Source organism: Salvelinus alpinus, chromosome 22, assembly GCF_045679555.1.
Source record: "Salvelinus alpinus chromosome 22, SLU_Salpinus.1, whole genome shotgun sequence".
NCBI lineage: Eukaryota > Metazoa > Chordata > Actinopteri > Salmoniformes > Salmonidae > Salvelinus > Salvelinus alpinus.
In genome coordinates this window covers 14,153,241-14,170,914 of record NC_092107.1, presented here as the reverse complement: position 1 = coordinate 14,170,914, position 17,674 = coordinate 14,153,241, and the positions used below count along the sequence as shown (strand labels likewise).

Below are 17,674 nucleotides of genomic sequence, written 5' to 3'. Positions count from 1 at the left end.
TGGGCATACACACATATACGCGCACGTGAAGTGCGTTGAGACCTAGTAAAAAGCGCATGTAAAAGCAATGTATTATTAATCCATTATTACATGCTACTCACAGATACGCTGGCCCGTCACGATATTACCTTTCAGCCTTATTTACTTCAGTGTGCTGGTGCAATGAGACCAGATCCTATCCTCCAGTCTTTGGCTGGGAAATTAGGTTATAAATGTGCTCTAAGTGTGCTTGTGTATGTAATGGTGTATATACATTTGTGTGTATCTCGGTGTGTGTATATCATATCCGTATGTGTGTGTGTCTGAGTGCGAGAGAGATGCACTATATATACAAAGTATGTGGACACCCCTTCAAATTAGTGGATTTGGGAGCTTCATGAAATGGGTTTCCATGGCCGAGCAGCCCCACACAAGCCTAAGATCACCAATGCCAAGCGTTGGCTGGAGTAGTGTAAAGCTTGCCTCCTTTGGACTCTGGAGCAGTGGAAATCTGGGTTTGGCAGATGCCAGGAGAACGCCACCAGCCCCAATGCATAGTGCCAACTGTAAAGTTTGGTGGAGTAGGAATAATGGTCTGGTGCTGTTTTTCGTGGTTCTTGGCCAATCTGTAACTGCAGGTACCTAAACCTGCTGTGCCGAAGATAACACACAGATATGGCAGATAGATAACCCCTCAATGGAAATGTATTTGCATCGCTGCTTGATTTCTTAAAGCTCGCTCACCGGGCACGGGTAGAATTGGATCCCTCATGTCCTGTGACTGATCCAGCTGTCACGAACACATACACATGTTATTCAATGATTACATTTCTCTAAAACAGGTTATAGGCTACATGTGCAGCACCAAGTCAGAACAGTAGGCTAAATTAAGAGGTGAAAATAGACCAAATTATTAGGCTGAGGCACATGGGCTACTAACAGCTTACTATACAACATACACTGAGTATTACTTTCTTAGCTACAGTATACAGTGCCTTCGGAAACTATTCAGACCCCTTGACTTTTTCCACATTTTGTTACGTTACAGCCTTATTCTAAAATTGATTAAATAAATAAAAATCCTACATTTTTGCAAATTTCTTACAAATTAAAAACAGAAATACCTTATTTACATAAGTATTCAGCCCCTTTGCTATGAGACTCGAGCTCTGGTGCATCCTGTTTCCATTGATCATCCTTGAGATGTTTTCACAACTTGATTTGAGTCCACCTGTGGTCAATTCAATTGATTGGACATGATTTGGAAAGACACACACCTGTCTATATAAGGTTCCACAGTTGACAGTGCATGTCAGAGCACAAACCATGCCATGAGGTCGAAGGAAATGTCCGTAGAGCTCCAAGACAGGATTGTGTCGAGTCACAGATCTGGGGAAGGGTACCAAAAAATGTCTGCAGCATTGAAGGTCCCCAAGAACACAGTGGCCTCCATCATTCTTAAATGGAAGATGTTTGGACCCATCAAAACTCTTCCTAGTGCTGGCCACCTGGCCAAACTGAGCAATCGGGGGAGAAGGGCCTTGGTCAGGAAGGTGACAAAAAACCTGATGGTCATTCTGACAGAGCTCTAGTGTTCCTCTGTAGAGTTGGGAGAACCTTCCAGAAGGACAGCCATCTCTGCAGCACTCCACCAATCAGGCATTTATGGTAGAGTGGCCAGACGGAAGCCACTCCTCAGTAAAAGGCATATGACAGCCCGTTTGGAGTTTGCCAAAAGGCACCTAAAGGATTCTCAGACTATGAGAAACAAGATTCTCTGGTCTGATGAAACCAAGATGGAACTCTTTGTCCTGAATGCCAAGCGTCACGTCTGGAGGAAACCTGGCACCATCCCTACGGTGAAGCATGGTGGTGGCAACATCATGCTATGGGGATGTTTTTCAGCGACAGGGACTGGGAGACTAGTCAGGATCGAGGCAAAGATGAACGGAGCAAAGTACAGAGAGATCCTTGATGAAAACCTGCTCCAGAACGCTCAGGGCCTCAGACCGGGGCGAAGGTTCCCCTTCCAACAGGTTCCCCTTCCTAAGCACACAGCCAAGACAGCGCAGGCGTGGCATCGGGACAAGTCTGTGAATGTCCTTCAATGGCCCAGCCAGAGCCCGGACTTGAACCCTATCGAACATCTCAGGAGAGACCTGAAAATAGCTGTGCAGCAACGCACCACATCCAACCTGACAGAGCTTGAGAGGATCTGCACAGAAGAATGGAAGGTATTCCCCAAATACAGGTATGCCAAGCTTGTAACATCATACCCAAGAAGGCTCAATGCTGTAATCGCTGCCAAAGGTGCTTCAACAAAGTACTGAGTAAAGGGTGTGAATACTTATGTAAATGTGATATTTCAGTTTCAACATTTTATAAATTAGCAATAATTACTAAAAACATATTTTTGCTTTGTCATTATGAGGTATTGTGTGTAGGTTGAAGAGGTAAAAAAATCAATTGAATACATTTTAGAAAAAGGCTGTAACGTAACATAAAGTCAAGGGGTCTGTATACTTTCCGAAGGCACTGTACATATTTCCCTGGCATATTACAGAATTTATGCAGCAGCATACAATACATTTTTGGACTCACCTTCTTGTGTTGTGCTCACTTGAACAGGAAGGTGGCGCGGCGGTCCTCCCTTGACATAAAACTTTGTCATCAAAGTCTGACATTCTCTGGATTTATGGTGCTTTCAAGACAACTTGAAAGACAACTGGGAACGCGTAAAAAAAAAAGTTGAATCACGATGATGTCAGTGATCTTCTGGTGGTAGTGCTAGAAAAAGGCCAGAGTTCCCGACTTACAATTCAAAGTTGGATGACCGTTCAAAACGTATTTTCCCAGCTGGAGCTTGTTTTTTTCCCCGAGTTCCCAGTTATCTTGAACTCAAGTCAGATTTCCCAGTACCGAGTTAACAGTTGTTTTGAGCGCGGCAGAAATCATGCTTCATTGACAGCATGGCCAATGTTGAATGTTTATCATTTTAAGCTTGGAAAAGAGACCCTTGAACCCAGAATTGGTACCACTCACCCATTCCACTGAATAGCAGGCTAATGATTGCGTTGCAATGCTTGCAGTTAGCCACTAATTCCTTCCAAACCACTCATTGTTACATTTGTGATTTCCAACTTGTTGTATAATGTTTATGTCCAATGACCGATGAGCACGATTTTATCTATAATTTCTCTTCAATATTTCTCTCCATATGACAAGGATTAAAAAGGATTTGCCAGTAGATTGTCGACTTGATTCATGATAATGACTGCTAGCTAAGATTTTGAAAATTGTGATGTTGACATGATCAGTCCAATCAAAGTTACTGAATATATATATATATATATATATGTGATTTGACGTCGTTTTATCTGTGGCCAATGACCTGGAGCCTTCTTGGATGGGCACTTCTAGTGTAACTCTATGACAGCGCCCAAGGGGCTTGAATATTCTAGCTCTGCCCTTAGATTTGTCAGTGACATTGCTCTGCCCCACCAGCCCTGAATGACGGGTCGCCACTGAGTACAGTGTATTGATGATCAGCTGGTGAGATGCTGTGACTGAAATCTAAATGCACTCGCATGAATGCCTGTAGGGATGTGAGGGTCTCTGTCTCTGTGTCTGTGTGTGTGTGTGTGTGTGTGTGTGTGTGTGTGTGTGTGTGTGTGTGTGTGTGTGTGTGTGTGTGTGTGTGTGTGTGTGTGTGTGTGTGTGTGTGTGTGTGACCGGCTCGGAACTCCACATGGCATGAATAACATAACATCTCTGCATTTACCCACATACTGTATGTGATTAATAACAACACAATCATGCCCAGAAGGATTAAAATGACCTACCGTTGAATAACAGACTCCCATAAGGAGTTCAATCTGTTTTAGTTGAATCTATATATTATTATATTGAGATAGTTATGATGGATAAAGAAGGATTATACCTTTTGATTACACCCATGCCTAATCCTAAGCTTTTTCTAACAATCATGCTTCTGTCTTGCTCACTGAGCGAGATGATGAAAGGAGTTAGCGGTGGATAGATGGATGTGGCAACTAGGAAAGAGAGACAGATTTCACTAGTCATTATGGAAGGATAGACGCATGTCTTTCAGGGAGTGATAGAGAGAGATGGAGGGAAAGACGGAGGGAGGGAGAGGCAGAACGGTGGGAGGAACGACAGGCAGGCAGACAGACAGAGGGGAAAACGACAGACAGACAGACCAGCGGTGCCTTGTTCTCCTGTATGAGTCACACACTGAAAATACTGGCAGCCTTCCAAGCCTCAGTGCTGTTACTGCTCACAATGGAGCGAGCCCAGCATAATATTACCACACACACACAGATGGTAAACATCTCTATTTGTGTCGTAACCAGTGGTCTTTATTTTAATTTTTTTATAGTACTACTGATATTGACAACTGCATTGTTGGGAAAGCGCTTGGAAGAAAGTCATTTCACTGTAATTGTGCGCTTGATAATAAAACTTGAAACTTATAGAAAATGTGTCTGAAAGACTGATTCAGCCCACATTCCTCCTCTTACTGCTCTGCTTAGCCACAATTTGAACCCAAACTTTAAAAAAAAAAAAGAATAGCTTGGCAGATTGTGAACCCAGGTGTTTATTTTCGACTTCTCTTTTTCTCTCCCAGTCTGCTGCCGTTTTCAGCCCTGTAACAATTTACCAAATTAAATTCAAAGAACTGCGTTTGTACTGTGAGGGAACTGCTTGTGCTGAGTGGTTCGTGCAAGAAAACACAGTTGGGCTTTGTGGTAAACAGGAAGGATGAGCGATGGAAGATTGTTATTCATAACACCATGACGACGCATAACACCATGGGGAAACTAGTAGTCCACCTGCGCTACGAAGACACTATTTTGTTTCTGGGTACAGAGGAGAGAAACAGATTTATGTGTTGATGTAGTGGAGAGAGGGAAGAAAAGCAAGAAAGCACAGAAGGCAGGAAAAATTAGAGAGACTAGCTGAGAGATCAATCCCGGGGGGGAGAGTGTGTCTTAGTGTACACTGTAAAAATAGAAAGTCTCAAAACTCCATGATTGTGTAATGAAACCATGAAAAGTAGTGCACCTAAGCTGAGATCTGGTGTTTGAAGGGTGCTTGAATGTAAACCCAATGTAAGTGTTCTGATACACTGAATGGGTTTTAAAACAGAGCTGTCTCAATAAAGTGTCAAAATACCCCCAAATATCTTTTTATAAAATGTATGCAAGTCGTTTCAATGATTTGTTAATTTCATTTTACCAAAATAATTGAAATCCAACTTAAAATGTTTCTCTAAATGTAAGTATATTTCATGAGGATAACAAAAGAGAGAGAATAGAGTGATTGAAGTCATTGGAAAACTGGTTTAATTACCTTGCATTTCCTATCTTGCCACGACTGTTTTTAGAGGATTGTGGCCCCCAATTGTTTGGAGGACTTCATGATTATTTTACTGTCACATTCGTTGTATGGAGGAAGAGAGGAGGACCAAGGCGCAGCGTGATACGAATACATTCTTCTATTTATTAATAACGAAACGAAGAACACCTAAACAAACTAATCAAAACAACAAAACGAACGTGAAGCTATATATATATAAAGTGCAGACACAAGCAACCAATACATAGACAATAACCCACGAAATCCCTAAAGAATATGGCTGCCTAAATATGGTTCCCAATCAGAGACAATGATAAACAGCTGCCTCTAATTGAGAACCAATCTAGGCAACCATAGACATACAAACACCTAGACTAGAAAACACCCCATAAACATACAAAACCCCTAGACTAGACAAAACACATAAATCCCCCATGTCACACCCTGACCTAACCAAAATAATAAAGAAAACAAAGATAACTAAGGCCAGGGCGTGACATTTACACAATCTTGTATTCATGTTTGAAGAAAAAAGTATATTTCTATATTAGTATTAAGCTTGTTGTGCCATGAGGTGTAATGGATCATAGCTATCAAAACCGTCAGGCAAACTGAGGTTCAGTGAGGATAGCACCCAGTCCCACATTCAAGATTGTCAATGGAAGAGGCAAGTGCAGAATCCTCAGTTCTTGCAGTTCAACCTCCAGTTACTGCTGGTGGTTTGAATACTGTGCTTGACAATGCCTGCCGAAAGGTATATAATGGCAAATTATCAAATATATAAAACGATATTACAGAAAAAGTATGTAATTCTCCACTAAACAGGATTAAAACATCATAATTGTGTTTAGAAGCATTAGAGAAAGGAAACGGCACCAAAAGAGAAGGTACCTAATTCTGCACAAAACACGGAACACCAAAATAGTGTTTTCAACCTTTTCTGTTAGTGCTCCCAGTCCCTGGCAAGGTGTTGCACAATACTTGATTAAGTGGTCTGTAATGTAATGTTTCAAAACTTCTCAGGATGATGTGTTTCAATACTCCAGCAGAGTTGGTGGCAGCTCAGTTGCCACAGTGTAGAGAGGAGAGGAGTGGAGAGTGCTGTGAGGCCCAACGGTGAGGTGCTGAGTTTCTGATGCCTCTGTCAGTAGGGGACTGCAGCCTGTCTACAGGGACAGAGAGCAGAGCAGCTCTGCCCTGTGTCACAGTGACACTCACGCACACACACACACACACACACACACACACACACACACACACACACACACACACACAACTATATATATACACTCACGCAGCCAGCCATACCACACAGGGGAATGCATACTGACCGTACTGCACTTCCTTTGAGATGGTTTTGATTGGGTCTTAGGAGAGGAGACAGTGGGGAGTCGGTAGGTATTGAATTCATTATCTGTCCTTGTCATGTTTATTGTGAAGGTCAGGTAGTCAAATAGAACAGAACCGGAGAGAGGTTTACAGTGCAGATTGCATCCCAAGTTGTGTGTGCGTGTATGTGTGTGTGCGACGTTTCATTTTGATAGAGTGCTATACAGCTGATAGATAGCTACATGACTGAAGGAAAACCAGAGCCCCATATATATGTAAATAAATGTCTCTGAGGAAAAGCATAGCTGCCTCTCCCTTCCCTACTACCACAACAGTGTTGTTCTACAGTACAGTGTAATCCTGTACATGTCTGTCTGTGTGTCGGTCTGAGACAGAGTCTGCTGGTTGTTGTAGACATAACTAGGCCAGTGGACACAGCATGGAGAGGAATCCCTCGGTAGCCCAGCATATGCTGCTAGCCTGCTGCTGCCTGTATCAGATCAGTGGGGAAAGGCCTCATCCCAAATGGCACCCGGTTCCCTTAGTAGTGCACTACTTTTGACCAGATCCATATGGGCCCAGGTCAAAAGGAGTGGACAATGTAGGGAATAGGTTGCCATTTGGGTCATGGTGAGTTAGTGCAGAGTATTGATAATCAGTAACAGACTGGTCGATACCTCCTGTTCCCCTACTCCCACAAACTACTGTTCAGACAGAGAGACACCACAAACAGGTTTATTACACAGCCAAATTGAGATAGATACTTAGAACGGCTTATAACGAATGACTGTAAATATCTCATATTTGATCAACATGTGTAACAATATTGTTACATCTAGCACTTGTGGAACCACATCTGCTCAAAGGAAATTGCAAGAGCTATAAAATCCTGTGTTACTGTACTACGGGCATCCACACACAATCATATAATCCACAAGATGCGTATTTGGCGGTACACATGCTTGGTATAGTTACCACGTCAGTAGGGCTCGCTGAACGAGTGGAGGAGAAAGTGGAGACATCAATAATGTAATATGTCTTACCTCCAGAGGACACAGGCAGGGAGCTGGAAACAATGAACACACACACACACACACACACACACACACACACACACACACACACACACACGCTTGGAACAAAGCAGCAACAGGGCAGACCCTTGAACCTCTTACCAATCTCTCCCTGAATAACAAACCTAAGTGGCCGCCTATAATGGCTTTGTTTTCATTCCTAGGGATCTTACCACCAACAGCACATACTGGCCTTCTGGGACGATGACCTAGGTGCAGAATAGCAGAGATTAACCAATAGGGCGTCGATATGACCTCACAGACAATAATGACCTGTATAATATCTTTTCATACCCGTGCCACCCTTCACTTTTTTCCTCTGACGGCCATGGTAAGAGCATTCCATGTTCTCCGTAAAATGTGTTATATGTCCCTGTGGGTTGTGTTTACCTGTGTAGTTGTTGTGAAAAACTGGCGTCGATACGTAGTGCTTTTGGAGAGCGAGAGAGAGAGGGAGAGCGAGAGAGAGAGAGAGAGGGGTGGGGGGGGGGGAGAGAGAGAGAGAGATAACACATGGTATAACCCAGGGCCTGAGTCCATCAGGAGGCCACACAGCGTTCAGTGCAGTCCCTCAGCTCCTCTCCTGTCATCACAGACGAAGGAAGACGTGTTTGTGTGCTACAACTCAGCTCCTCTGGTCCCCTGTCAGCCAATATTAACCTACGCTGTCTGTTTTTCTCTCTTTCCCTCTTACGTTCTTTCTTTCCTTCTCTCTCTCTCTGTCAGGGGGAGGATTCTCTGGGTGCCATGGAGAAGGTGTGTCGCCAGCTGACCTATCACCTGAGCCCACACTCACAGTGGAGACGGCAGGGCATACTGAAGAGGAAGCCGCAGGCATGGTGAGGAGACAGGGGAAACGTTGTGCGTGCGCGCCTACATGTGTGTATCACATGGGCATGTGGTGCCCTCTGATGGGTCACTAGAGCTAGAGAGAAAGTTTGGTCAAAGGCAGCATACACACACAGAAGAAGCTATGATTATTTATTTATATGTGCGAAGGTTTGTCAAATGTACGTTTCTCATTTCCTAATGTAATTCTGGATCAGTGTGGACTGGCGCACTCTTTGGCCTACACGCAAAAACTGCAGGCTTGCACGGGCAGGCCTTTTTTGCTGTTAATTAATGTAATTAGTTCGTGCAAATAAAAGGCTTGACGTGGCGTCTTGGGCCGAAGGATCGGACTGAATCATCGTTTCACCTGGCATCCTCCCTGATTTCCCAGTTCCTTCCTCATTGGTCAATGCAGAGGAAGTCACGAAAATGCCACATAATCTGGTGTATGTGTCTGGCTTGGTCCAGTCTAACTCAACTAAAACAAGACATCGTGTGTGTGTGTGTGTGTGTGTGTGTGTGTGTGTGTGTGTGTGTGTGTGTGTGTGTGTGTGTGTGTGTGTGTGTGTGTGTGTGTGTGTGTGTGTGTGTGTGTGTGTGTGTGTGTGTGTGTGTGTGTGTGTGTGTGTGTGTGTGTGTGTGTGTGTTTCTGTATAAATCTAATCTAGAGCAAATCTTATCTCGTCTTTTCATTCATCATCTATTCCCAGAAGCCTTCACTCTGCCCCTAGCTCTAACTGTTCTACCCGTTAGTACATTGATGAATGGGAGTAATATTTACTCAGCTAAGTGAGTCAGTGAATGACAGCGCCACAGATGGGTGTGTGTGCTGCACCCTCCCCATCAGTACTGCAGATCTTCTAACTCTCATAGCTGTGCAATATATGGCGCAGCTGCTGCACTGTATACAACTGGTGATGTAGTGTGTGTGTGTGTATTCCTGTGTAACAACTTCCAAAGTGTGTTATGGTGTAACTTTCCATATAGCGTGTAATGGGTCCGTTGACCCCGGAGGTGGTTATTACAGGGGCCCAGCGGTGGTGTTTATATCCCCAGAGCTCTTGCCTGAGCCTTTTCTTTCAGTGCCACACCACACTTACCACACACACCACACACACCACACTCACCACACACACACTGGGGTACAGATGTTCCTCAGCTCCCTCTGTCTCCAGTCTCTCTTACCTTTACAGCTCTGAGCTCTACTATCGCCTGCTATTGTTCCACAGCGTAATCACCATAGAAATAGGATCCGTAGAAGGGAAAATACTACGCCTACGCAGTAGCCCAGACAACAGGGTTCTAATCACGTTAGCACTGTACACGGCTCTGACCATAGAAATATAATTATATTTATATTGCTCTGACAGGACAGTGCAATTACCATATCATTAAAATGATGACTGTTCTGGTCATTGTACTTCTATGGTAATCACAATGGACTTTGAGATTTATGTACAGTGCTGTGATTAACACCCCTGTTTCTGTGACCTACCTCGTGGGCGTTCTTCCTCAGTACGGCGTCTGTGTGTTTGTGTCTCAGGAGAGATGCATTCTATTTGTCCGTTCTACTGTTTGTCAGATCGAGGCTGATGTCGTTGATTATGTACTGGGTTTTGGACTGGGTGCATAGATCACTAAGGCTAGTTTACTGTCGCCCACCAGTATGTCATTTGAAAATGGTTTTGAGAAGGTTATTGTGACACGGTTTGCTAGTGATGAAAACTCCTTCTTGTCACGTAGTCTGAAGTGCCTGGGTCCTATTGTAGAGAAGCACTGTGCATGTCAGTGCCTGCCGGGTCCTCCTTGACTCCATCCTTGACACCATTCCATCCGTAATTACAGAGGTAGCTAGAGGAAACCTTTAATATCTCCACCTCACTGCATATAATCAGACCTAGGCTTCAAATACTTTGACTGTTTGCTTTAGTCTGCCTGGACTTACAGGGGGCGGGCGTTTGGGACAATTGGGACTATTCCATTGGCTCTATAGCGCAAGGCAAACTCAAAGCGAGCCTAGCTAAAGTATTTGAAATGATTGCAAAATTTGAACCCAGGTCTGCATATAATGTGTTCTGTGGATCACTTTAGCTTTATCTCCGTGAATCTTGTCTCCGGGCCCCTGTCTCTGTGGTGGAGGAGTTGGGGCCCTTAATGCCTTTTGCCATGGGTTTCATTAGCCGCTAGCTAATTAGTATGGGGGACAGGAGCACTGGAGGAGAGGGCTCATCTCCTCCTCCTCCTCTGCCGTTGCTGTCACATACACTCTGCCTCAGCTCTGGACTGGTCATGACCTCAGCACCCACCGCGCACACACAAACACACGAAAGGACACACACACACACGTATAGATGGACACACACATATGGAGACACGCACGCACACACACACTGCTTCTTCCAGGGGAAACTGCGTGACTGAGTTGTGCCAGCCCCTAAGCCCCATTTCCAGTTCAAGTGGTTATTGGTTAAAAAAAAGTACTTGGAAACCTAATGAGTGAACTTCCCCTAGTTAGATACTGAACCGTAGTCTTGATAAATGTTGAGGATGGCTTTGTAATTGGGCAGTGGCTGACTCAGCCTTAAACAGGAAATATAATTTGTCCTGGGGGCCTCCCGAGTGGTGCAGCGGTCTTAGGCGTTACTACAGACCCGGGTTCATTCCCGGTGCTGTGCCCAATCCGGCCGTGGCCGGGAGTCCCATAGGACGGCACACAATTTGCATCATCGTGCTCTAGCGACTCCTTGTGGCGGGCCGGGTGCCTGCAGGCTGACCCCGGTCGCCAGTTGAACGGTGTTTCCTCCGACACATTGGTGCGGCTGGCTTCTGGGTTAAGCTGGCGGGTGTTAAGGAGCGTGGTTAGGCGGGTCATGTTTCGGAGGAGGCATGATTCCACCTTCGCCTCTCCCGAGCCTGTTGGGGAGTTGCAGCAATGAGACAAGATCGAAAATTGGGGAGATAAAAAAATATATATATATATATTAGAATGGATAAGGAATGTCAAGGTAGGAAATGTTGAAAGATAACTATAATAAATAGAAACGAGATGTGGTTGTGTGTGTACATTACCCTCCTTAAGGTCCCGTGTGGCTTAGTTGGTAGAGGATGGCGCTTGCAACGCCAGGGTTGTGGGTTCAATTCCCACAGGGGACCAGTACGCTACAATATGATATGCTCTCACTACTGTAAATTCTTGTGGATAAGAGTGGTTGCTAATTGATCATGTTCTTATATGAAAAAAAGGATACTAGCTGTTGTTCTTTAGAATTGAAAGGCTTTAAGCAGTCTCTGCATTGGAGTGAGGATCAGCTAACTAAAAATAACAGCACTGTTCCCTGCAGCAAGACAGCAACTGACAGTGATGACCACTGGAAGCCAAGAGAGAACAGATGCTTAGCCACCAAGTAAGCAACTGTCAAATTAAGAATAGCGCATGTATGTCAGGCCTACACAAAACAATGTGGCAACTGTAATGATCTGAGAAGTGGAGTTGAATGTGGTGATAGAGATAATGGAGCAGTAATCGGGGCCAGCCGTAGCTCTGCACGTCTCCCATAGAGACAGATGACCAGGATAAGGTGAGACACACACACACACACGGGAAAAGTGATATCATCTTTGCTGTCAATGGACTAGCTGAGACCTAAGTGTAATTTAATACCACACTCATGATATTGCAATGGCACTGTGCTGTCACGAGGGTTGAGTTATGTCACTGAACAATGGTGTCACCAGGTCACCAAGGGTCAGAGATTTGTGTGAAGCTCACTCGACAGTGAGCTTCACACAAGTCACAAGTCACTTTAATAATAACTAGTGACTTTAATAATGTTTAAATAATGTTTACATACTGCTTTACTCATCTCGTATGTATATACTGTATTCTGCTCAATCTAATATTTATATCTTAATTCCATTTTTTTTTACTTTTAGATTTGTGTGTGTTGTGAATCGTTTTTAGATACTACTGCGCTGTTGGAGCTAGGAACACAAGCATTTCGATACACCCGCAATAACATCTGCTAAATATGTGTATGTGACCAATAAAATGTGATTGGATTTGATTTGAGGTATAATCTATTGTCTATCCTTGAGGGTAAACAGTGATTTACTCGTATTATCATAAACACACATTAATGTGATATAATTTGTTTGTTATTGGGGTTAAACAGATGAGCTGTGTTTTACATTAGAAACTAAGTTAGATGAAAAGAAAGGATAAAACTTTGAAAAAATGTCTTGGTTGGCTAGATCGGTCCCCGTGTGGTATGTAGTATGTGGTACAAGCATTTCGCTACACCCGCAATAATATCTGCTAAATATGTGTATGTGACCAATAACATTTGATTACTAAGCCCTAAGGACTCCTGTGTCTGAGAGGAAGAGATCTCGGCTCAGCGTTGCTCTAGCATAAAGCGTGGGATTTAAATGTATGTTGTTAGTCGATCTTCTGGAGAAAGGTCCCCATGTGGTATGTAGTATCTAAGCCCTGAGGTCCTGACTCCTGTGTCTGAGAGGGAGAGAACTCGGCTCAGCGTTGCTCTAGCATAAAGCGTGGGATTCTGGTCGGAAGCCAGGCTGATAGTGTGGGATTGATGTCCTGTACACCGGTTTCATCTGTTTCTATTTACGTTCTGCTCTGCTTTTTAGATTTGTTAGTTAAAACTATCGGGGGAGAAGTCACAGGGAGAATGCTGAAAGGGAGCCAGAGATCCATCATGAGGTCATAACCCAGGGACCATTGACTTCGACTCATAGACAAATAATAAATGGAACGGATATTTAAGTCAACATTCCGTGTTGGGTGGGCCGTCAGCCATATTGAGTGTAGGCATGACTGTACTGTCAATTGTACAGCGTCTGAAAGATTTCCCCGTTCTAGTAATTCCATTGGTTTGCTACGACCCAATTCCCATAAAAAGCCATTAGCTTGAGAGAAGTTATAAAACCTTTTTTGTTTTAAGTAATTAATAACAAAACAAAATCTGGACTGATTTAGCAGCATAAGTGGGACTACACCATGTCTCAATGTTGGTGACGGATTAGAGCGGAGTGCTTGACCCAAAGAATTATACCGGATTTTCACGTTCAAGTCAATGTTCTGTGATTAGTCCCTTCTTGTAATTCTATGCCTGGACCAACTAATAAATGGGTTTCTTTGGCTCACATCCTAGCACTACACAGCCATTGGGAGGGAGATTTACTATTGTTACGGTAAATTCCTAATTAAGCAACAAAAAAAATGTGTGGGGGGGTTGAGTAATAATTGGGGTCCAGACCTCATTCTGCCTCACATGCATTGTATTCTTTTGTACCTGGAAGACGTTCAAGTCTGATCTCACTTTTGCTTTTTTATGGCATAAAATGCAGAGCAGGCCTTTGTTCAGTTCAGTTTGTTCACTGCCAAGCACTAGACTTCTGCTGTGCTGTGAGTGCATTTTCACTTTATAACAGTTGTTTTTCTTCTTCTGTCCCTCGAGGTCTGGATTATCTGGACCCACTCACTTTCTCAATCACTTTCTTTCAATTTATCTCCCCTTTCTTTCAATTTATCTCCACTTTCTTTCTATTTATCTCCACTTTCTTTCTAGTTTTCATTTCATTCTGTGGTCATTTTTAGGTTGAGAGTCCGAACTGAGCAAACAATATTGCCAATCAGTGTTTTACTTCTTGTTGTAAAATAAGTAGCCTTGGCTTGTGCAAGCTGGAGTGGCAGCCTATCTCTGGTTCTAAAGCATGAGGTGGCTTGATGTACAAGTACACCCCCCTGGGCAGCGAACTAGTCTATCGCAGGGCATTACCCACAATCTATTTCCCTAATGCTGAGTGCCAAGCAGAGACCTATCAGGTTCCATTTTTACAGTCTTTGGTATGACTTGGCATTGAACTCCCAAACTTCCAATCTCTGGGCAAATACTCTAACCACAAGGCCACTGCATTGTCTACTGCTTGTTGACTGGTGTCAAAAAGACCCCTCTGTATCATCTCCTCATCCAAACTCACATCGCTGGAATCATTATGTTATTATGACTCATAGTGACCAAATTGAAAGACACTCCACACCTGGGTGTCAACCACAGTATTAAGACACAAGCTTATGCCAAAACGCGTGAACACTCTAGCTGTGCCACAGAGAGCCACTTCTTTGTTTCGGTGAGGTCGGCAGAAAATCTCCCACAGTTCACTCTCATCGCATTTGTTTGGATCATATGGACAGATTTGCAAACTGAAACGCAACACGGACTGGCAGACTACTAATTATGCAGAAACTTAAACATCTCTCTCTCTCTCTCTCCTCATCTCTCCTCCTCTATCTCTCTGCAAACCTTTCCATGTAAGCGGGTGAACCCATTTCTCACATCTCTGCCCCTCAGCACATGAAGTGTCAGCAAATGGTAAAAACAACCGCATTACAGATAGTAATGTAATTGATCTACCTACCTGTCGCTACGCCTGGGGCTCCATGCTCCTGCTGTCCTTGTCTCATCACAGGCTCTTCTAACGGTCTAGTAATGTAATATCCTTCCTGTCAGGGGGATGGTGCTCTCAGAGATAGCTCACCCCGATAGTTTTATTGACTGTATGATAAATTAACCTTTACCATGTTTTGTGCTTGGGAAAATTACAATTTGCATACACATTTTGCATTGGAGATATTAAATAGATTTACCTACAGTTTGGTCAACACGCATCGTGACATGTAACTGATTACTTCTCCCCCCCACCCTTTGCCTTCCAGTCTCAAGGTGATGCTGTCGACCCCTCCCCCTAACGGGGCGCTGGACCTTTCGGGCATCCCCCTGACGGTGCGTGACATGGAGCGCCTGTGTGCCTACCTGCAGCGCCACGCGCCCATCATCTGCAGCCTGGAGCTGGGCTTCACCGAGCTCACCGACGACGCCTTCCTCCTCCTCCTGCCCACGCTGGCCGCCCTGCCCCGCCTGGAGACCCTGGCCCTCAACGGCAACCGACTGACCCGTGCTGTCCTCAAGGAGCTGACGGACAGCCTGAAGGACCCGGCCAGCTTCCCCAGTGTCACGTGGATCGACCTGGGCAACAACGTGGACATCTTCTCCCTGCCCCAGCCCTTCCTGGTGAGTCTGAGGAAGCGCTGCCCCAAGCAGGGCAACCTGCCCACCATCCTGGAGTTTGGTGAGAGCCAGGCCAGCGAGCCTGAGGGGAGGGTGGGGGATGATGACGATGACAGGGATGACAGGGATGACATCAACAGGACAGAGAGCATGGATGAGCTGAGGTCGGAGGTGGAGATGGACGGAGAGACGGAGATTGAGGAGATGATGGAAGAGTTGTTGGACTTTGACCTGGAGGTGCAGGGGAAGGAGAACGAGATCGAGGACAGCATGTGGACAATGGAGGAGCAGAGGAGGGAGGAGACACGGGGACAGGGAATTAGGAAGATGGTGGAGAGGGTGGAGCTAGAGGAGGAAGACACACAGAGTCAGTCCTCCCACTTGTCGTGCTCCAGCCAATCGCAGCATTCTTCTGGAGTGGTTGAACTGATGAAGGAGGAAGAAGGAGAGGAGGGGACTGATCACTTAGACCACCTGACCTGAGCAAGAACCCCGGTCCACTCTGCTTGGAACTTACCCTCCCACGTTTTGTCTAGAATGAGAAGAGAGCAGTACCAGCAAGCAGTGAACGTTCGTATAACGTTAGGTAACGTTCTTGGAATGCATAGGTAACCGGAAATTGTTTCCTGGGTTGGACATCTGGGGGAGGGGCTCTGTCATCTCAACCGACTGGAATAGTTCCGGAATAACCAACTGATCTGGGTGGACTGTTCGTCCATGGATGCACAGTTTAAGGAGATGACAATCCAGGTTGAAAGAGGACGTTTGTGATAACTGTTATTGTTGTTTCATTATGAATTAGGATTATAATCCTCTGTAGTAAAGAGTAATAGATATATTATATATCAAATGTAGAAAACAAATAAACATTTTCTAATAATGGGTATGTCATATCTGGCACGTATGAGATGTTTCATTCAGGTTTTACTCCCTGCTCATCCTGTCCTATAGTTGGATGAATGCCTATGTGCCAGCCACTTGTTCCCCTGTTGGTGGAGAGACTGTATGTCAGAGAGAGAGAGACAGACAGATGGCTGACGGATGGACAGACAAACAGACAGGTAGAAAGACAGAAGAAGAGCGGTAATCCCAGACAGCTTTGGTCTGTGAAAAAGCTTGCATCTTTCTCTCTGATACTACAGTACGTCTGTGTCTCTATCTCTCTGACCAGCGCTCTCTTCACCAATCCTACCTACCCAGTATTTTTTTATGCATATGCGTGCTCCAGTGTGTCGATTTCCGATGTGATCTGAGTGCAGTGAGAGAAACAAGTGCTATTGGCGGAAAGAATTGATGGAAACCAAAAAAAAGATTGGTTGTAAGGCGGGTTAAAAGATGTTGACTATAAGGCTCATGATTGTAAAGCATGTGAGGGAGGAGTCTGTTACTGTGACGAAAAGCACTGTTTAGGCTAAGGAAAAGGGCTTAGGAGCTACGGTGACAGGAGCTACGGTGACAGGCGCAACGGCGACAGGCGCTACGGCGACAGGAGCTATAACAACCCATCTTTAGTAGCCTCACTTGTTCCCTTTATCCCTGCCAGTCATGTAGAGTGCACGTATCACTTATAACTTTTGTATCAACACGTTTAATAGGATTTTGTTGTGTGGTTACAACAATGCCATCTAACATGGACTGTCTCTAGGCTACGGCTATAGAACATTCCCTCATTCTCAGTAACTATGTAGCTCTCGCACAGCGTATGTTTTCCCATTTGTAACAACGGTCTAATAAAAAACGCTTTAAGAATTAGGATTATGCGCTTCATCTTCTTTGTTAATTGTGTATATGAGGTACCTTATGCCTTTTAAGGGCAGTGACATGGGGTTATGTGTCAGCCGAGGTGAATGCAATTGGGTCCAGATATTCAATGTCAGTTCTCAGAAGTGTAATTCCTCAAAACTATTATCATCCCCCAAACAGATAGACATTTGTGCTGATAATGTGGTTACTATACTGTAAATGAGAAGAGTGTGTATTCTGTTCTCAGGC

At 44.5% G+C, this 17,674-nt stretch overlaps 1 protein-coding gene across 1 annotated transcript in view; it reads left to right on the top strand.

Moving 5' to 3' along the window:
- Positions 1-17,437, top strand: part of LOC139549056 (leucine-rich repeat-containing protein 75A-like) — a 29,481-nt gene extending 12,044 nt beyond the window's left edge. The window contains exons 3-4 of the mRNA XM_071359147.1: positions 8,487-8,599; positions 15,331-17,437. Of these exons, the coding sequence (XP_071215248.1) occupies positions 8,487-8,599; positions 15,331-16,165 (948 nt within the window). The 3' untranslated portion in view covers positions 16,166-17,437. The remainder of the gene's footprint in view (positions 1-8,486; positions 8,600-15,330) is intronic.
- The last annotated feature ends 237 nt before the right edge of the window (positions 17,438-17,674 follow it).